This window comes from Eucyclogobius newberryi, unplaced genomic scaffold (genome assembly GCF_026437365.1).
Source record: "Eucyclogobius newberryi isolate DKJ021-1_F unplaced genomic scaffold, fEucNew1.0.hap1 SCAF_4, whole genome shotgun sequence".
NCBI classification, from domain to species: Eukaryota; Metazoa; Chordata; class Actinopteri; order Gobiiformes; family Gobiidae; genus Eucyclogobius; species Eucyclogobius newberryi.
Window position 1 is genome coordinate 18460006 of NW_027316056.1, and position 16373 is coordinate 18476378.

At 40.0% G+C, this 16373-nt stretch overlaps 3 protein-coding genes across 3 annotated transcripts; 1 reads left to right on the forward strand and 2 right to left on the reverse strand.

The window, feature by feature from the left end:
* Positions 1-3: 3 nt before the first annotated feature.
* On the reverse strand, positions 4-10793 carry pdcd11 (programmed cell death 11). Its single transcript, XM_072463141.1, has 35 exons — positions 10564-10793; positions 10304-10450; positions 10049-10219; positions 9814-9975; positions 9621-9741; positions 9362-9537; positions 8979-9086; positions 8702-8911; positions 8498-8622; positions 8359-8419; positions 8136-8282; positions 7798-8049; positions 7591-7716; positions 7299-7493; positions 6979-7149; positions 6683-6896; positions 6436-6585; positions 6259-6371; positions 5652-6151; positions 5512-5574; positions 5341-5434; positions 5176-5265; positions 4997-5099; positions 4750-4924; positions 4590-4646; positions 4396-4518; positions 3087-3209; positions 2518-2680; positions 2243-2353; positions 2023-2163; positions 1707-1957; positions 926-1094; positions 694-847; positions 400-565; positions 4-325 (listed from the first exon to the last, which is right to left on the reverse strand). Exons 1-35 carry the CDS (start codon positions 10663-10665, stop codon positions 154-156), a joined length of 5406 nt encoding a protein of 1801 aa, XP_072319242.1. The 5' UTR covers positions 10666-10793; the 3' UTR covers positions 4-153.
* Positions 10794-10920: 127 nt separating this feature from the next.
* atp5md (ATP synthase membrane subunit k) lies at positions 10921-12173 on the forward strand. The gene is made up of 4 exons (XM_072462900.1): positions 10921-11028; positions 11729-11824; positions 11902-11998; positions 12071-12173. Exons 2-3 carry the CDS (start codon positions 11741-11743, stop codon positions 11989-11991), a joined length of 174 nt encoding a protein of 57 aa, XP_072319001.1. The 5' UTR covers positions 10921-11028; positions 11729-11740; the 3' UTR covers positions 11992-11998; positions 12071-12173.
* Positions 12167-15883, reverse strand: taf5 (TAF5 RNA polymerase II, TATA box binding protein (TBP)-associated factor). Its single transcript, XM_072462899.1, has 11 exons — positions 15468-15883; positions 14978-15200; positions 14568-14883; positions 14325-14488; positions 14012-14147; positions 13807-13927; positions 13605-13734; positions 13315-13479; positions 13053-13230; positions 12707-12884; positions 12167-12625 (listed from the first exon to the last, which is right to left on the reverse strand). Exons 1-11 carry the CDS (start codon positions 15877-15879, stop codon positions 12411-12413), a joined length of 2238 nt encoding a protein of 745 aa, XP_072319000.1. The 5' UTR covers positions 15880-15883; the 3' UTR covers positions 12167-12410.
* Positions 15884-16373: the final 490 nt, after the last annotated feature.

The following is a 16373-nucleotide window of genomic DNA, read 5'->3' on the forward strand; positions in this document are numbered from 1 at the left end:
CATTTTTTCCACCCAAAATAATAAAAAGAAAGTATGGGTTCATTAACAGTATTTAAAAGTGTTGTCACATAAAGCAATGGAGGATTTACAGTCTGTAGTTGTGTTTACTTTTTACAATCCAGGATATTGTATAGAGTCCTAAGTGAACACTCTTTAGCTGCTTGCTTCTGTGCCTTTGGATTCCACAAACTCCATGGCTTTTTCTTTGACTTTCTGGATGCTCTGAGCGGTGCCATGTTTCTTCTCATATTCCAGATAACGCTTGAAAAAGAACTTAATCTTCTTCACAGAAACACTCAGGTGAATCACACGGTCAAAAAGAACCCTGGGGGAAGACGCACACAAATTATTTATGATGTTTCAGTTTACTAACAGATCAGCAAAAGTATTTCAGCTGACCTGACTTCCTTCTGGGATCCATGTTTGACCATGAGATCGATGAACACGGACCAGAGGTCAGTGCGTTTTGGGTAACTGGTCAACACTTTGTCAAACATGGCGCTGCCCTTTTCGACGTCACCATAACGAAACTCCAGCTGAGCAAACTTAGCAATCACATCTACACCTGAAACACAGGGTAACAAGTTTGAAGTTACAGAAATGTGTTCCCCAGAAAAACTGTCAAGGCATTTGTTTATACAGAGTTTAAAAATGTCAGATAAAGATTTAGAACAAATTAGAGAATCTGCTTACTGTCTTTCGAATGCAGACTCTTAAGTGCCCTCTGGAGGAGAGCACTGGCAGCGTCGCTCTGTCCTTGTTGAAGCAGGAAGGTCCCATAGCTCAGCCAAACCGCTTTATTTTGACGAAACTTTTTGACCATCGTTTTATAGAGCGCATCAGCCTCCTGGACAGATGAAAGCCATTATTACAGACAACTGAACATCATCTCGTCAAAATAACATTCATAAATGCTGAGTGGAACCTTGGCCTTGTCAGACTTGGCGTAGAGGTCTGCAAGCTGCTGGTAAACAGGCATGGGCTCACAGAACTGCAGCGCTCGCTCAAACACTTTCTTCAGGCTCTCCTCTGTGCCGTACATGTTCTCCAGGTTAAGGAGGGCCACCCATACGTTCAGTTTCTCCTGCTCTTCCCTAAAAACACAGTCAGGACAGCCATTCACAGATAATAGTAAGTAAGAGTAAATTTCACCACCCAGGCATAAACTTATGATGTTTGGTATGTTAAATCATGTTATCTGAAGGGGGTTTATTAATATTTGACTGATCACCACATCTTTTGGTCTACAAAGCCTTGGTAATTGAGAAAGGTATTATTTATTCCGCACCGCCAGTCGCACTTCCAGTCAAGCGGGAACTCCATTAATTTAAATGGAAAATGAGGCAAAAGTCTCGCCACTAAAATATGCATTAAAGTAAGAGTTATTTGTGGAAAATGTCCAATGTTCATGCGACCAACAAGTCGACAATAAACAGATTCTCTGGGCGGCCCGAAAACGTTTTTTTAGTCCGTTTAGATCTTACTTTCTCTCGAGGTCGGCAGCCCAATGTTAACTAATACAATCAGATTACGTCAGGCGGCGCCCGGACGGGCTTCCGGAATAACGTGAAGTCAGGATTGGGATTATGATGTTTCTAACAGTGCCCATTCCATTGACTAACATTGGACCTACTATGAAACACTCCTGGAGCAATGAGTGATCTCTTCAACTTAAGGTTGCATGTTTTGCACTACATATAGTATACCTGAAGGAGATTGTTTTGAGAGCCCTCTCGGCCACAGCACGGGCTTGTTCGATCTGTGTGGCCTGTAGATGGTGAGCCATGTATTGCAGCCAGAGCAGAGAGCTGTTTGGTGAAGCCAACAGTAGACGCTCAAATGCAGCGCCATCCTCCGGCCTCAGGTTTGGGTTCATGAGCTCAATCTCTCGTTTCATCAGCGCCTTCTCAGCGTCCTTCTTTCCCTGCTCAAGCTCATGCCGCGTCTTCTTTTTTGACTAAAAAATACCATTCTTTAAAAACCTATTTGGTTATGATAATCTTTTAAAATGTTTGTTCCTACTTTGCTGCTTGTATCTTGGTCTTCTCCATCACTGGAATCCCCGTTATGATCTACAGAGACTGGCTTCAGGGAACTAAGTCCAACATCCCAAGAAAATCCCCCTACCACTTGTAACCTGGCCTGTCCCGCAGACGATTTACCCTGTTACATCAGAAAAACAATGTTAATAATTTAAACAATACAATTTAATACCTTCTGTGGAAAATGAATATTTACTTACAGGAGCAGGTTTGGTCTCATTTTCTTCCTCTCTGAAGTACACTTCCACGCCACTGTCACTGTCATCCACCTTGGATTTTTTGGATTTGATCTTTTTAGTTTGAGTCTCTTTCTATAAAAATAAATAAGGGGGTTATTTTTTATTGATTTTACACACAACATTAATATCAGCAGCTATTTACTGCCCAGTGTGCTGTACTTCCCTGATATTCGATCAGAGGCAGAATAAATGTGCATTTACTCAAAAGTACAAATTCATCCAGTAAAGGGCGTTACCTGCTGACTATCTGACAGCCTGCGTTTTCTCTTCATATTGTGTTTCTCCTTCTTCTCTCCCACGAGCCGCAGTGGCAAACCCAGCGATTCGGGAAGGACATCCGCCTTCCCGGTGTCCACTGGGAGCAGAGAGAGGTCAACCAACTCCCCCTTTTTGTCAATACTGCGGATAACAAAAAGGCACAGCATTAGAGCAAGTATGAAAAAAACAGAAGGACAGTATTGATCCTTTTTAGACTGTACATGAAAACAAACCATCAGCACTACACAAAGAGAAAAACAAAAAGGTGCACCCTTGAGAATTGTATTTCACAGTGTACATTTATATGGCTGAATATGGGTCTTTCATAGTTAAAGTGTTGTTTTAAAACAAACCAAAAAACTTCAAATAATCAAAATACTTTGCTTTGTATGAAGTAAAAAATAATTTGTTTTTGCAGAAGACACTAGGAAATGTGGGTAAAGCAACCTATTTCCAATAGATTCACTGCGACACCTGGCATTTCCAGTGGAACTTAATTTACAGCAGCAATGCAAACACAGGTGAAGGAACAGCGCCTCATGTGTACCTGAGAATTTGAGTGGTGAGAACAGTGTTGGGAGGCAGATGATCTGCAAGAATCTTGTGGCTGGAAATAAAGTACTGTGTTGACTTCTGAAGTTGGGCTCTTCCTGTGATTCTTCTGGATAATCTAGATATGGAAATGAACAAGGTTTTAAACAACACACAAATAAATGTAGTTAAGTATGTAACTTTCCATTTCTCATTGTGATTGAACATTGAATGGTACATATCTGGAAGCTATTCATTGTTCAATGTTTTGTTGTTTGTGTTGCATCGAATCACCAGGACAAGTTCCTATGTTTGTGAATTTTGTTCATTGAAAATCGCAATAAACCTTGTCCCGGTTCTGGTTCTAAACTGCCCCTTTGAGGTGATAACGTTCTAGGAAGGAACACTTATGGTTGCACAACCTAAAAACTCCTCATGTACCCAATATTGGTTTTGACTTGAAAAAAAATCCTCTGAAGACTGGGCTGAGCAAAATAATATGTCTGTTTGCCGTAACCCGACCGACCCAGTGTGAAACTAGCCGACTGAATTTTTTTTTAATCAGCATTTTGTTGAAAAAACATCAAATTCTTTTATTTTTCAATTATTTTGCCGACTCACCGACCGGACTTCCCTAAACTACCGTGTCAAACATTTTTATCTATCACTTGTTATCCTATCTTTCATCCTTATAGCAACGCGCAACGCATGTGCGTCTGCATAGTCAGTCCCTCACATGCGTTTGTAACGAAACAGACCGCGAGTTAATGACGACAAATTGTCTTAAACAAGTGGGTCTGCCTCTGTCGGCGCCACTCAAGTGTCCATAGGACATGCGAGGCTCTGTCAGGGTGTTTTACGCAATGCATTCTGGGATTGACACACGCCCAGTAGCGTCATCACAACAAACATGGCGGCGCCCGTGTCCCCTGCATGTTCCCCTCGCTCGCCTTCGCTACCAAAATAAAGGATAGTGGCGTACAAAATGTCGATTGAAATGTCTTAAAATCGTGAGATTTAGTCTCATGATCGGGTTGATAGAGACGTTTTCTGTCATTAACTGTTGAAGCCTGACCCCTGGTTGTCACTCAGTCAAAAAATGGCAAAATTTTATCGTTTTTTTTGCCTTCAAAGTAAAAAAAATAAGAATTTGCCTACCGAGGAGCCACTTGAAAAATGTTGACTCGGGTTACAGCAAACAGACAATTTATTTGGGGTAGCCCTGTGCACCATGTTTATATACATATTTTAAAATCATGTTTTTGTATTTTAGAATAGGCAATAAGACCGAAAACATTTTAAAAATTAACAGATGTGGAGCTTGCCTGATGAAAACTCCATGTTCAATGACCGTCTTGACGTAGCCCCTAATGATCTGTCCAGGTTCCAGACTGTCCAAAGACAAGACCTCGGTGTCCTTCACAGATTTTTTCTGACCGGGGTTTATTCTGGAAAAGAAAATATTAAAACTAAAAATACAGCTCACAGAATGTCCAATTTGCAGTTTGTCTTTTCTTACCTCGACTGACGCAAAGACAAATGCCATTTGCCATTTTCACATCCCAAGAGGTAACATCTGAGAAGAATAAGTGTAGAGTAAACAAGTGTCAAATAGTTTTATGTCATGCATAATTACAGAGTAAAATGTATAAAAGGTATAAAGCCCATCATTCACTGACTTGATGAGCTGGTCTTTGCTGTAGGATTCAAGAGTGTTGTGTTTGTAGGCGTCTGAGAGATCAGTAACAGCCACTGTTCCTGAACCACCAAAAGGAAGTTTGACCTGGAGACCGTGGGGCAGCACATTTGTCACCACTCCCACACAAACACCGTCTTTCGCAAGTTCATATGATCCTGCAAACGGAGTCAAATCAGTAACATTGTATTTTACCAACTGAAAGTGTGAATGGAAAGCATTCATCTTACCTGTGAGTGACAACACAAATCGCTGTGGTTTAAGGCTCACATCTACAACCTTTGCTTGGACCGCTTGGCCAAGTTTGTACAGTTTCTCTGGGTGACCAGCATCCTAAAAATGTAGGTCTATGTTATATTCTCATTTAATTAAAGTACATCAGATGCATTTAGCTATTCAACTACAGTACCTTCGGGTCAGTGATTATGGCAAGAAGTTCAACTGTTCCTGTAATATTAGGGTCTGTGGTAATTTCCAGTGACTTCTTATCTGGATGAAACTAGAAAAACAACAAATCTTCATTAAAAAAATAATAAAAAATTGTATATAAATGGGTAACTGCATCTCAACATACCTTTGAAACAAAGCATGTGATTTCTTCCCCAACGGAATAGCTGCCAAGTTTTTCCTTAGCTATGACTGGTTTGAAATCACTGGCTTCAAGTTTGCTAAAAGAGAGGGAAGAATGTAAACTGAAGTGCACACTTTCAACAGATTCAAAACACTGGGCTGAATATATGCTTACTTTGGAATTAGTGTGAGCTCAGGACAATTGAATTTGAACTTCGGATGTGAAAAAGGCAAGAATCTGATAAATTGACACATGATATTATGAAGTACAACAGTTAAGTTTTGAGTTAAAAATGCATCATGGTTGGTACGTACCTGTGACTTGTGATCTCCCTTCCTCCTATAACCCTGGCAGTGACCTTACTGCCTACTTTAATGGTGGACGTAGGAAAAGACCCTCGTCCGATCTGGTCCAGCTCTAACACTTCAGACACGTGAACACTGCCCAGTATTCCATTCTCCAGTGTGATCTGAATACATGTGGGCTTCACTGAACGCACTGTACCTCGCACAATATCTCCAAAACAGTTTCCCTTTGTTGCCGTTTGGGTCTCAGAGATAGTGCGTTGGCGCTTGTCTGGATTACGCTCCCAAGACACCAAGGGCAGCCCTTGCAATGCCTCACAAGTCCGATCGATCACCTCCACATAAAAGGTCATTCCGGGTTTCAACCTCTCTGCATCATGAAGTACAACTTCATTTAAATGGCTGCGAGTTTGTATGATCGCCAGTTGTGCAGTATCCCCTAGTGAGATAACGGCAAAGTCTTTCTCGACAAACTGCACAGTTGAAGCATATTTTGCACCTTCAGTTAACTGGTAAAAACAAAATGGACATGTATTACACTATGGAAATTGATTATCCAAAAATGTATCTATAATCAAAATCAGGTTTTGATTTGCAAAATAAAATCACAACTCACAGATTTCTTCTTTGACAATAGTCTAGGGAGGATGGAAACATGGACATGAGCAGATAAGATGTCTACAAAAAGCACGACCGCTGTCACTTTTTGTCCAGGTGATAAATTTAGACCTGAAACAGAATAATGTAACCCATTTAAATAATCTAAATCAATTTAATACTATTGACTTCATACCAATAAAATGGTTCTTGGTGGCCATTATTGTAGCACTAATTAGCCCATCTGATTTAAAGGTGGCATGGGTGTCCACCACAGAATCCACTGTCAGCTTCACTTTTTGCCCAATAGTTAGGTTTGACAGCTGATGTTGTAGATCGCAGTTTTCTAAATGATGGAGACAAGACGAGAAAAGAAAAAAGAGAGTAAACGTAAATATATTCAGAATTTGTATTTACAAATCTTTATTTGGTCAAATCCTTACCTTTCAGGGACAACATTTCAGTCACAGCCCGTCTCTCTTGCAGGCCATTGGTCAGCCTGGTCAGTTGGTCTCCCACAGGCGATATGACCTCTGACATCTTCAGGGTCACCAGAAACCGACGCTTTTCCTCATCAATGTTTGTTACTTTGGCAATCACAGTCTGGCCTAGTTCAAATGGTGTTGTCGCATCTGGAATAAATTTTTCTGTCATGGCCTGGAAAGTGAAGCATAAGGTAAATGGTAATATCTTTAGTGCGACTGTAATCATGTGACAAGTACAAACATTTTGTACTTACAGATTTGGGTGAAAGACCAACAAGGCCATAGGGGAACTCAACGAAGACGCCATAGGCCATTATGTTCTTAATCCAACCAAATAGCTGCAATCCCACCGTTATCTCTGAGAAATCTTTGGCCAAAATTCCTTCTTCTAAAGCCCATTTTATGGTTGGTTTCTTGGTTAGAGTCTAAAAAGGACGTGCTGAGGAAAATTAATCTGTTTTGTCACTGTAGCCCCTCGAGGCAACTGCTGTTGTGATTTTGGGCTTTACAAAATTAAATTAAATTGAACCCATAAGTTATAAGTTAGTAATAGGTAAGAGTAGATTAAGGATACAATATTCTGTTTGTTCTTGTAGAAACAAACAAGGTTGGAGATGGTGTCTCCCTCCTGCAGACTCTCCCACAGCAAAGGCCCATTGGACAAGTGATCAGTGAGGTGCATTGTGGGCAGCACAGCTGGGATTTCATCAGGTAAAATGGCGACTTCAAACCCACGGACAAGCTTTTTCAGCACGCGAGCATCCACTTTCTAAAAGCCATACCACAAACAGGGGGAAATTAAAATGTAATGAGTTGAAATGGAATATTAAAGTATTGAGTTTCTGTATTGTATTTAATGCTTATACCTTTCCAACATCACATTCAAAGTCCGACTTGAGAGGTTCTTCGACATTTCCCTCCACTGCAGCTTTGAATGAGAGCACCAATTTCTCATTCTCAACGTCACAATGAAGAACTTTGATCTTTACTACCTGAAACAAAAACTAATTGTTACAGGAAAAGAATACCATACTTCAATGGCTCAATAAAAAAAAAAAAAAGTATTTCCAAACCTGTCCAACATAGAAGACCTCCTCTGGGCTGACAATAGATTCACAGCTGAGCTCATTTAGAGGAACAAGTCCCTTAACATTGTTGAAGAAACGAACAATGCAGCCAAAGTTTTTGACGCACACAATATAGCCATGAGAGACACGTCCCGGGCGGGCATCGGAATAGCTCAGGAACAGAGGCAAGGAGCTTTCAATCAAAGCCTTTTTTCTAGTTAGAGACAGCTTCCTGTTTTCTGCATCTACAGATAACACCTACAAAAAAGAGAGAAACCTATGATATACAAATCTGTATAATGGACATGATGAAACCTTTATATTTAGTACCGAACAACACTGACCCGACATTTAACTTTCATGCCCCCCGTGTACTTCTTCTCTGGATTCCTCAGCACAATATCCGACAGATGGGTCCGAGGCACCAGGCCTTTAATGTGGTCCGAAAGATGGACAATCATTCCATGTTCAAATAGCACTGACACTGTCCCCTGGAAACAAGAGGTAGAAAAATAATGTAAAAAGAGGTCTAGAAATTAGAAAAAGAAAAACTATTGAGATTCTTACCTCTACAATTTGACCAGGATGAATGTCATGATATCTAAAAAATGGCTTCTTAATTACACTCCTAAAAAATGTAGTATTAAAAAGTCAATGAGTCTGACAAAGAAGATTAGCAAAATACATTATGAAAAGAAAATCATACTCGCGTAAAGAGGCAAAATAAATCTGGTCTATCAGGCAAAAATCCAGAATCCTACAGGTGTGTTCCGTCTTGGCCAGAGTTCTGTTCTCATTGGCTGTAGCACTCTGTTCCTTCATGTGGTTTTTCTGTTCAATAAACGATAGACAATTCACAAAGTTTTCAAATGTGTTAAATGTTTTGAAGTCTAATTTCTGTCTGACTTACATGGACAAACGCTTGCGTTTTGTTTGGCAACTCTAATACACCCCCAGAGGCGTGATGCAGAACAGTCATCTTGCAGTTCTCCACAACTTGACCAATCTGTATACCACTTGGATGAGCGGTGTGAACCCGGGCCCCAGGTAGAAGGTAGCTATGAAGGCTCAACCCTACCAAACGAGTGGATGGATCCACATACAGAACACAGGCGCGCACCTAAACCCCCCAAACATGATTTTAGTTTAGGGTTAAACTTCAATGAGATGTAATAAATTCAGCCCACCTCATCTCCTTCCTTGTAGTGCGATGCCTTCTCTGGCTCCATGTGGAGAAAGTCTACCTGACCACTGAAGTTAGACAGAAACTTTACAAATAGTCCATGTTTGGTGACCTGCAAAAAAAAAATTAAAAATTACAAATTACTGCGTTACATACAGAATAATGTCTGCGTAAGCATTCCCTTTGGATAATTACCAATTAATAACCAAAACCGCTTTACATGATATTAATAATTCCCCCCATACATACTCGTTGATGGAGGTAAGTTCCAAATGTTGTCACAGCTGCCCTGGGGTTGGCTGACAATCTGCATCCATGTCTTCCATTCCAGTACAAACCCAACCCAACACTGCTTAGCTTCCAGATGAGATGGGGAATTTGTTTTACCTTATTAATGGTTGCTTTGACGAGAAGCCCAGGCAGTATGTTTGTGAGGGTCCAGCCTTGGTCTGCTTCTGCAAATGCCTGAGTGATGGTCTTCGGAATAATGGAAAGCTGCACCACACGGCCTTCATTTTTTACTTTCTCCACTAATGAAGTCACATACTGTCCCACATTTAACTCTGTGTACAAGTCAAATGCATTACATATCATTTTCAAAAAGATAGTTCACTAATATACTGCAAGTTATTTTTTAAGGCCGAACCTTCGGGATTGTTGTGTTTGTCCTTTACGGCATTCTTGGGAAGGAAAGCTTTACTTCCCGAGACTCCAATGTCAATAATATATCCGTGGTCCTCTACACTCTCTACAAATCCACTTAAAACCTGAAATAAAAAAGGAAAAAAAACTGTAACGTGTTCCGTTTTTAGAATTGTAAGAGGTGTATTTTGACTTACCATGCCAGTTTTTACAGAACTTGAGGCAAGCAACTTGTTAACCATTTTGGGATTGACGGAAAGCTGAATGCTCAGTGATCCCTCTTTAGTCAAGTCAATTTTGGCTATAACACATCTGATAACCATGCCGGGGATAAACAGATGTGGCAAAGACAAAAAATCCTACAGACAAAAATCATTAGTAAGGTAAAACAAAAAAAACGTTAAATATGCAATGCCATAATTGCCATTTTACCTCTGTTAAAGCTTCATCCGAGTTGAGGTGCTCAGTGAGTAACTTGGTGTATGAATCACTAATGTTTTTGATGCTGAGGAAACCTTTAAGGCCACAGGTCAGACTAACGGTCATTTCAAAATCAGTCACCTCTTTCACACAACCCAGGAACAGCATGCCTTCCTTCAGATTCTGAAACAAAATAAGTTATTAAAAATAGATTAGTACCATAATCAAGACAGATGCAAGACCTAAACCCAAAATTAACAGTTTTACCTTGATGTGAAGAATCTCCACAAGGTTGCCAGCAGCATTGAGCTTCAAAGCATCATCTTGGCCTTTACCAGTTTTGATGTTTTTAATCTTTTTGCCATCGTCTTTGTCACCCCCTTTTCTTTTCTTCGTTTCTGATTGTTCACTTGACTGCAGGAGGAAAGTAAATGAGTGCTTTTCCAACTTACAAACACGTAACAACAAGGTAGATTTTAAGATGTAAACATTCATTGTTGGTGAAATTCGTTTAACGCGCATCTTACTTGGAAGAGATTGTCTACTTCTGATCTTTGAACCACAATTTGACTTTCCGTGGGTTTTTTGGCTGTTCCTCCACGTGGAAAGTCCTCCTCCATTGATGCCATGATTCCGTAAAGTTTCGCACAGGTAAATCGTGTAAGAAAATAGAAATAATCTTAATCTCAGAAATGTGGATATCTCACTCACATGTTTTAGAAACACGCCATGATTCCGGAAATAAAACTGATGAGAGGCTTTTCAATAACGGACCAATCACGAGCAAGAAAAACATGATGGACAATTTAAGAACCAATTAAAATTATCGTTGCTCTTTAAATGGGCGTGTTTTTATGACTGACAGGCTTTTGGACCAATAGTGGCAGAGAATTGGTGTCTTTGGTTGCGGGACTTCCTGTTTCACTATAGCATTGCGGCCTCTGTTGAAGGGCACTGTCTAGTTCCGATTGCTCCGGGGTCGTGTGCTAAAGGTGAGATTTTGCACCTCATTAGGTGTTTATTTGTACTATATTCAATGAAACTGCACGTAGATAATGCTTGTCATGTGTGGAGATTATCGTCATGTTGATCTTTTCATTTAATTTCACTGGACTTTACCCGAAAGCTAACCTTGATGCAATGAGCTAACGAGTTGGCTAAACTTGAACACATTGGTTTCCTGCAGGAATTAAAGAAATCCAGCTACATGTTTCCCCATGATAATACTCACAAAGTTATTCATTGTGACAGTGATTTATGAAGTGTTACGTTGCCACTTAAGACTGAACCATTTTAATTGCAGTTAGATGTTGCGACGTGTTTAAAAAGGATTGCACGTTTTGAATACAAGAACATTAACAAAAATAATAATCAAATATTAACTGATAAAATAATAAAGGTCTCCCGTGTATTTCAGAACACTGAAAGTAGTAGTCTTATGTCTACCTTTTTTATTTGTATTAACTTTATTTTCAGGAGATTTGGTAGGCCTAGAATAGAATATACATTTACCACTGCATTTGAGGAGTGTCCTGACCCACAGGTTGAGAACTACTAATCTAATAACTACAAATCGAAATAATCATTTGCGCCAACTCAAATTGCGATTTTGATTTGATGGTGATGTATTGTGCAGTCCTACTCTCGAGTTATTGTCATTGCACTTATTCCTTCTATTTCTTGTCCCACTAGAACCGATCGATCATGGGAGGGCACGACACAGGAAGCCACCAGTTTACTGGGATGGCCAAGTACTTCAATGCATACACAATTATTGGAAGGAGGAATGTATGTGTTTTCCTGTACTTAAATCTACTTTGTGTACATACAATATAAGTGCTTAATGTGTTTTTTTTTCTCCTCAGTGTGTGTTGGCAACATATGCTACACTTTTAGGAATTGGCCTCTTTTTCAAACTCAAACCCAAGAAGGCGGCGGCAATTGCGGAAAAGTAGAATGATGGTAACATTATTGTAGAAATTAGCGCTTTATTTCCAGTGTTATATTCCTGATCTCATTTCTTTTTAATTTCAGATACCCCATTTGATCATTTCCCTCGAGCTGGCTTTGCTTGTAACAAATTCACAATGTTTGGTTTCCCTGTTAATAAAGAAAATGTATGCAAAAACATAGAAAACACCTTTTTATTTACAGTATTTTTCTGTATAAAACATTAGTCTTGTTAGCTGTACTCATGGCAGTAAACACGTTTAAAAAGATTCCTTAACATGGCACTTAAAATACCTATTAGTCTTGCCATCTTTTCACATTATTCAATTTATCATTTGATTTTACAGCTTAAATGTGTTTTATGGACCAAGTAATAAGAAATAGCTGCTTATTGTCAGGCTTTGAACATGTTTTAACAGTGTCTTTAAGGATTATAGGCTCCTGCAGCAAGCAGCAGATTTCTTCTTGTGAAGTGAAGGTGAATTACTGGTGTAGATTTGCTTGTGTATGTGCCAAGCAAAAGTTCTTGGGAGTTATCTTGCAGATGAATGTGCCCTGTAGTAGCTGTGAAGTCATCCGTTTCTAGGTCATCAAACGCTTTCAGTGAGTCCCAGAGGCGAACTGTATTATCCATAGATCCTAAAACAAACAATCAGGGGTTAGATTACTAATTACAGTACTAATATTTGCTTTACCCAATGATAAAAGAAAAACCTGCACCTGATGCCAGAAGCTCTCCATCTCTGCTAAACCGTAGTGAATAGATTGTCTCAGAGTGACCTTTTAACTCGCCCACCATTATTCCATGGCCGATGTCCCAAAGAAGAACTCTACCATCTGTTGCTCCCGAAGCCAGAAACTTCCCATTTGGAGAGAAAGCCAGTGCATGTATAGGTCCCTGAAAAGAGGTGAAAATGTCACTTAACTACAAATCAAGTGCACTGGAGCCTAAGTTCAGTGTTATAAATCCGAATACATCTCATTGCACTGTTGGATGTGTGTAAACTTGACAAGTAATTCAGGTTAGGTTTAAAAGCAAGAACACTAAATTGTGGGAATCTTTGACCTTGTGTCCAGTAAAAATTCGAACACAGTTTCCATTCACCACATCCCAAAGGCGAATTGTGCGGTCAGACGATCCAGTGGCCACATAGTTTGAGTTTGGATGGAAGCGTGTGCACGTGACATCAGCCAAGTGACCAGCAAATATCCGCAGAGGCTGGTAGTGGTCGGTTGCCCACAAACTGCAGGTAAAAAGGGTTGGACGTCACTATTTCTGGTCAGACCAAATGGTTATTTTAACCTTAAAAGGTTGCAGGAGTACTTGCCGAGCTACTCTGTCATGTCCTCCAGAGATGAAGTAATACCCATGAGGGGAAAACTGAGTATCCCATACAGGGTAGTTGTGACCTTTGTAGCCCACCAGACATGTAAATGTATGAAGACTCCACAGTCTGATTGTCCCATCCTCAGAACTCGACAAAAGATAATTTCTGAAGGTATTTATAACAACATTGTTAAAATAAAGTTTTCAGAGATGTACTTGATAATAGTTGCAAAAGTAATGCTGCTGCTTTTAGTGTGTACAGTACAGCAAAACTTTGTGGTGTGGTTTTACCTGTCTGGACTGAAGCTGATGCCATACACTGGGCCACTGTGTCCATAGAGGATCTTTGACTCACTGGCAGTTTTTTCATCCATGATCCTCTCCAGCACGTCGTCTGACTCCTTATCAATCAGGTTTAAGTCTGATGATAAAAAATACATTTTAAAACATATCCAAAGAATAGGATAGGGGACAAGTGCTAAAGTAAACATACCTGCTGCAGACTTGACCTTGCGGAGCTTCTTTGGTGTGACACTCCACACCCGTACTGTAGAGTCAGCAAAGCCACCAGCGATTAAACTGGAGTCATCTGTGAAGTCCACTGCAGTCAGACCCTGAGGGAATAAACAAGGAAATTATATGTCAGAGAGGATACTCATGCACAATCCTTTTAGTCATATGATTTGTTTATGCCTTACCTGATAAGCATTCAGAAAGGAATAAAAACAAATGGAGGGGAGTATTTCAGGCCCAAGACGAATTCTTTTAGTGGACTCTTTCATATACATAATCTTGTCTAGTTTGTCTGAGTCCTTAAGCTCTGGCAAAGGTATCCTGAAAATCAGAAAACAATTATGGTCAGTGACAGTTGATTTTCTAGATAGAATGATGAAACTGTTCCCTAACTATTGTAAACTGTGAAGAGGCCAGCAGATGGCATTATAACACATTCATTATTCATAGACTCATGAAGTACTTCAACTTTAAATGACAAAAATATGATTCTGATACCTTGTTTGAGTAGGTGCATTCGGGTCCTGCTTTTTGCTCTTGGACCCTAAACTATCTTTCTTGGGTTTCTTTTTCTTGGGTTTTCCCTCTTCATTTTCAGCCTCCTCATCCTCATCATCAAGAGGCAGTTCAATTTCTGGTTCCTTCAGTAATCCATAATATACCTGTTGAATTTGAATAGAAATATGAATTGGGAATCAAATTGCAACTATTAAGAAATCGGAACATATTTAAAGTGTCTACCTTGGACTTATTGGCATCTCGTTTTGCCTCACCAGCTAAACTTCCAGACATGGCATCAATTTGACTCTTGCTACGTGGCATGCCATCAAAAATATCAATGTAAAGATGCTCTTGGATGATATTCCAGATTTGATTATTCTGTCGCTCCTGTAGGTGTCTTTTCAAAAGCTGATATGAGTCACGTGAAATGCGCAGAACAAACTTGCTGGTGCGAAAGTCCATCAGAGTCTCATTTCCCCTCATGTGTTCTCTTTTGGACAGACTGGACAGAACTCTGAGGTCATTTTCATAGTAACACTCCTGATCCCCACTAAACCTGGAATGCAAAAATAACACATTTAAAGGATTACTTCTTTTGTCTCTTGTTTAGGAAGTTATCAAATGTAATCACAACAAAAATTTGGAGTTACCTTTGAAAAAATGACTTGGCCTCATTTTCATGATTGTTGTACACCAGCTCCAGATACATATGAACGAATAGTGGGTAAAAGACTTGGGACAGCTCTGCTCGGTGACAGTCCAAAACAGTTTCTATGAACTTTTTAAGGTCACTGTAGTAAACCGCATATAAACTTGGGTCTCCTTGTTGGGTGTAGGCTGACAGGACAACACTCACATCAGGCTGATCACAAGCTGAAGACAATGGAGAAAACATCAATGATCAGACTGTTATGAGTAGAGTATATGGACTTTAAGAGAAACTATACAAAAGCTGATACATATTTCATTATTGTAAGTATATAGAACCTGCAATAGTAAATGCATGTTATTACATATCTGTGTCAAGTTAAATTATATATCAATGTTGCAAAATGTTCACAACTTCAAATACAAATAAAGAGTGCTTTGACAAATAAAAGTCTAAGTCCCTGCAGCGTGAAAGAAGCTAAAGTTTGGGACCTTTTGTTGGCGCCTGGACCCCGGACACAGACACGGTCACTCGGCTGAGCAGAGCGCTCGCATCTCCACCTTCAAGTCCGCCAGCAGATGCACCAGGACCGGTACCAGAGCCATCAGCGCCTTTGACATCCAGTAGACCCTCAGGTAAACCAGCTTCACGGCGTAAAATCTCGACGGACTCGCTCAAGTTGTTCTTTCTGAGGAATTGCAGAACTGCGAGCAAGGTTTGTTGCTCCTCCGCGGTCCCCACGGAGGTTTTGGTGGCTCCAGACGGAGCATTAGCGCCGGGCGAGTTAGAGACGGGTTTTGCGTCGTTTGCATTATTGCTATTTCCACATACATCACTGGATGGATCTGTTTTTGTGTCCTTCTCTTCCTCTGAATCCGCCAGACCACCTTGTACGGCCGCCATTTTAAAAATGAATTGCGCATGCGCGAAAGAACAAAAAGGAACGCCGACAATGCAAGATGTGTGTAGCTGATTGGACAATACTACTCAGGCCTCGCCTCTTTCTCCTGTGCAAAACTTTCCTTTGGAAAGAAATATGTCGGCGTAATCCCTCATTCGTCCACAGAACAGTATTAATATCGGAGTTCTCGATCTAAATTCTTTTATTGACAATGACTCTTGGATGAGAGTCGAAACGTCTATTTTTTCAAACTGAGATGACTTGATGACTACAACTGAAGCTTTTTCTACTTTGGAAAGAATCCAATCAAACTGCACGTGGCTGAAGTTCATTTTTTATTCAGAATTGTTGGCCTATTTAGTAACAATTGCTCTAATGTTTGTTTTTTGTCTTTTCTGTTCATGCAGGCTTTCCTGCATAAAGTACTTGCCAGAAATAGCTACTTAGCCATGAAGGTCCTACCTGGTACAAAAAAAATATGAAAAAAAAAAAATAA

Bases quoted from the DNA above. Each gene is read 5' to 3' on its own strand.
- atp5md (XM_072462900.1), top strand. From the start codon at position 11,741: ATGGGAGGGCACGACACAGGAAGCCACCAGTTTACTGGGATGGCCAAG. The intron at 11,825-11,901 runs GTATGTGTTTTC...TTTTCTCCTCAG, and splicing joins CAATTATTGGAAGGAGGAAT to TGTGTGTTGGCAACATATGC.
- taf5 (XM_072462899.1), bottom strand. From the start codon at position 15,879: ATGGCGGCCGTACAAGGTGGTCTGGCGGATTCAGAGGAAGAGAAGGAC. The intron at 14,884-14,977 runs GTAACTCCAAAT...TTTGCATTCCAG, and splicing joins GCCAAGTCATTTTTTCAAAG to GTTTAGTGGGGATCAGGAGT. The intron at 12,626-12,706 runs GTGCAGGTTTTT...TGTTTGTTTTAG, and splicing joins TGGAGAGCTTCTGGCATCAG to GATCTATGGATAATACAGTT.
- pdcd11 (XM_072463141.1), bottom strand. From the start codon at position 10,665: ATGGCATCAATGGAGGAGGACTTTCCACGTGGAGGAACAGCCAAAAAA. The intron at 7,717-7,797 runs GTTTGGAAATAC...TTTTTGTTTCAG, and splicing joins AGGTCTTCTATGTTGGACAG to GTAGTAAAGATCAAAGTTCT. The intron at 326-399 runs GTCAGCTGAAAT...GTCTTCCCCCAG, and splicing joins GGATCCCAGAAGGAAGTCAG to GGTTCTTTTTGACCGTGTGA.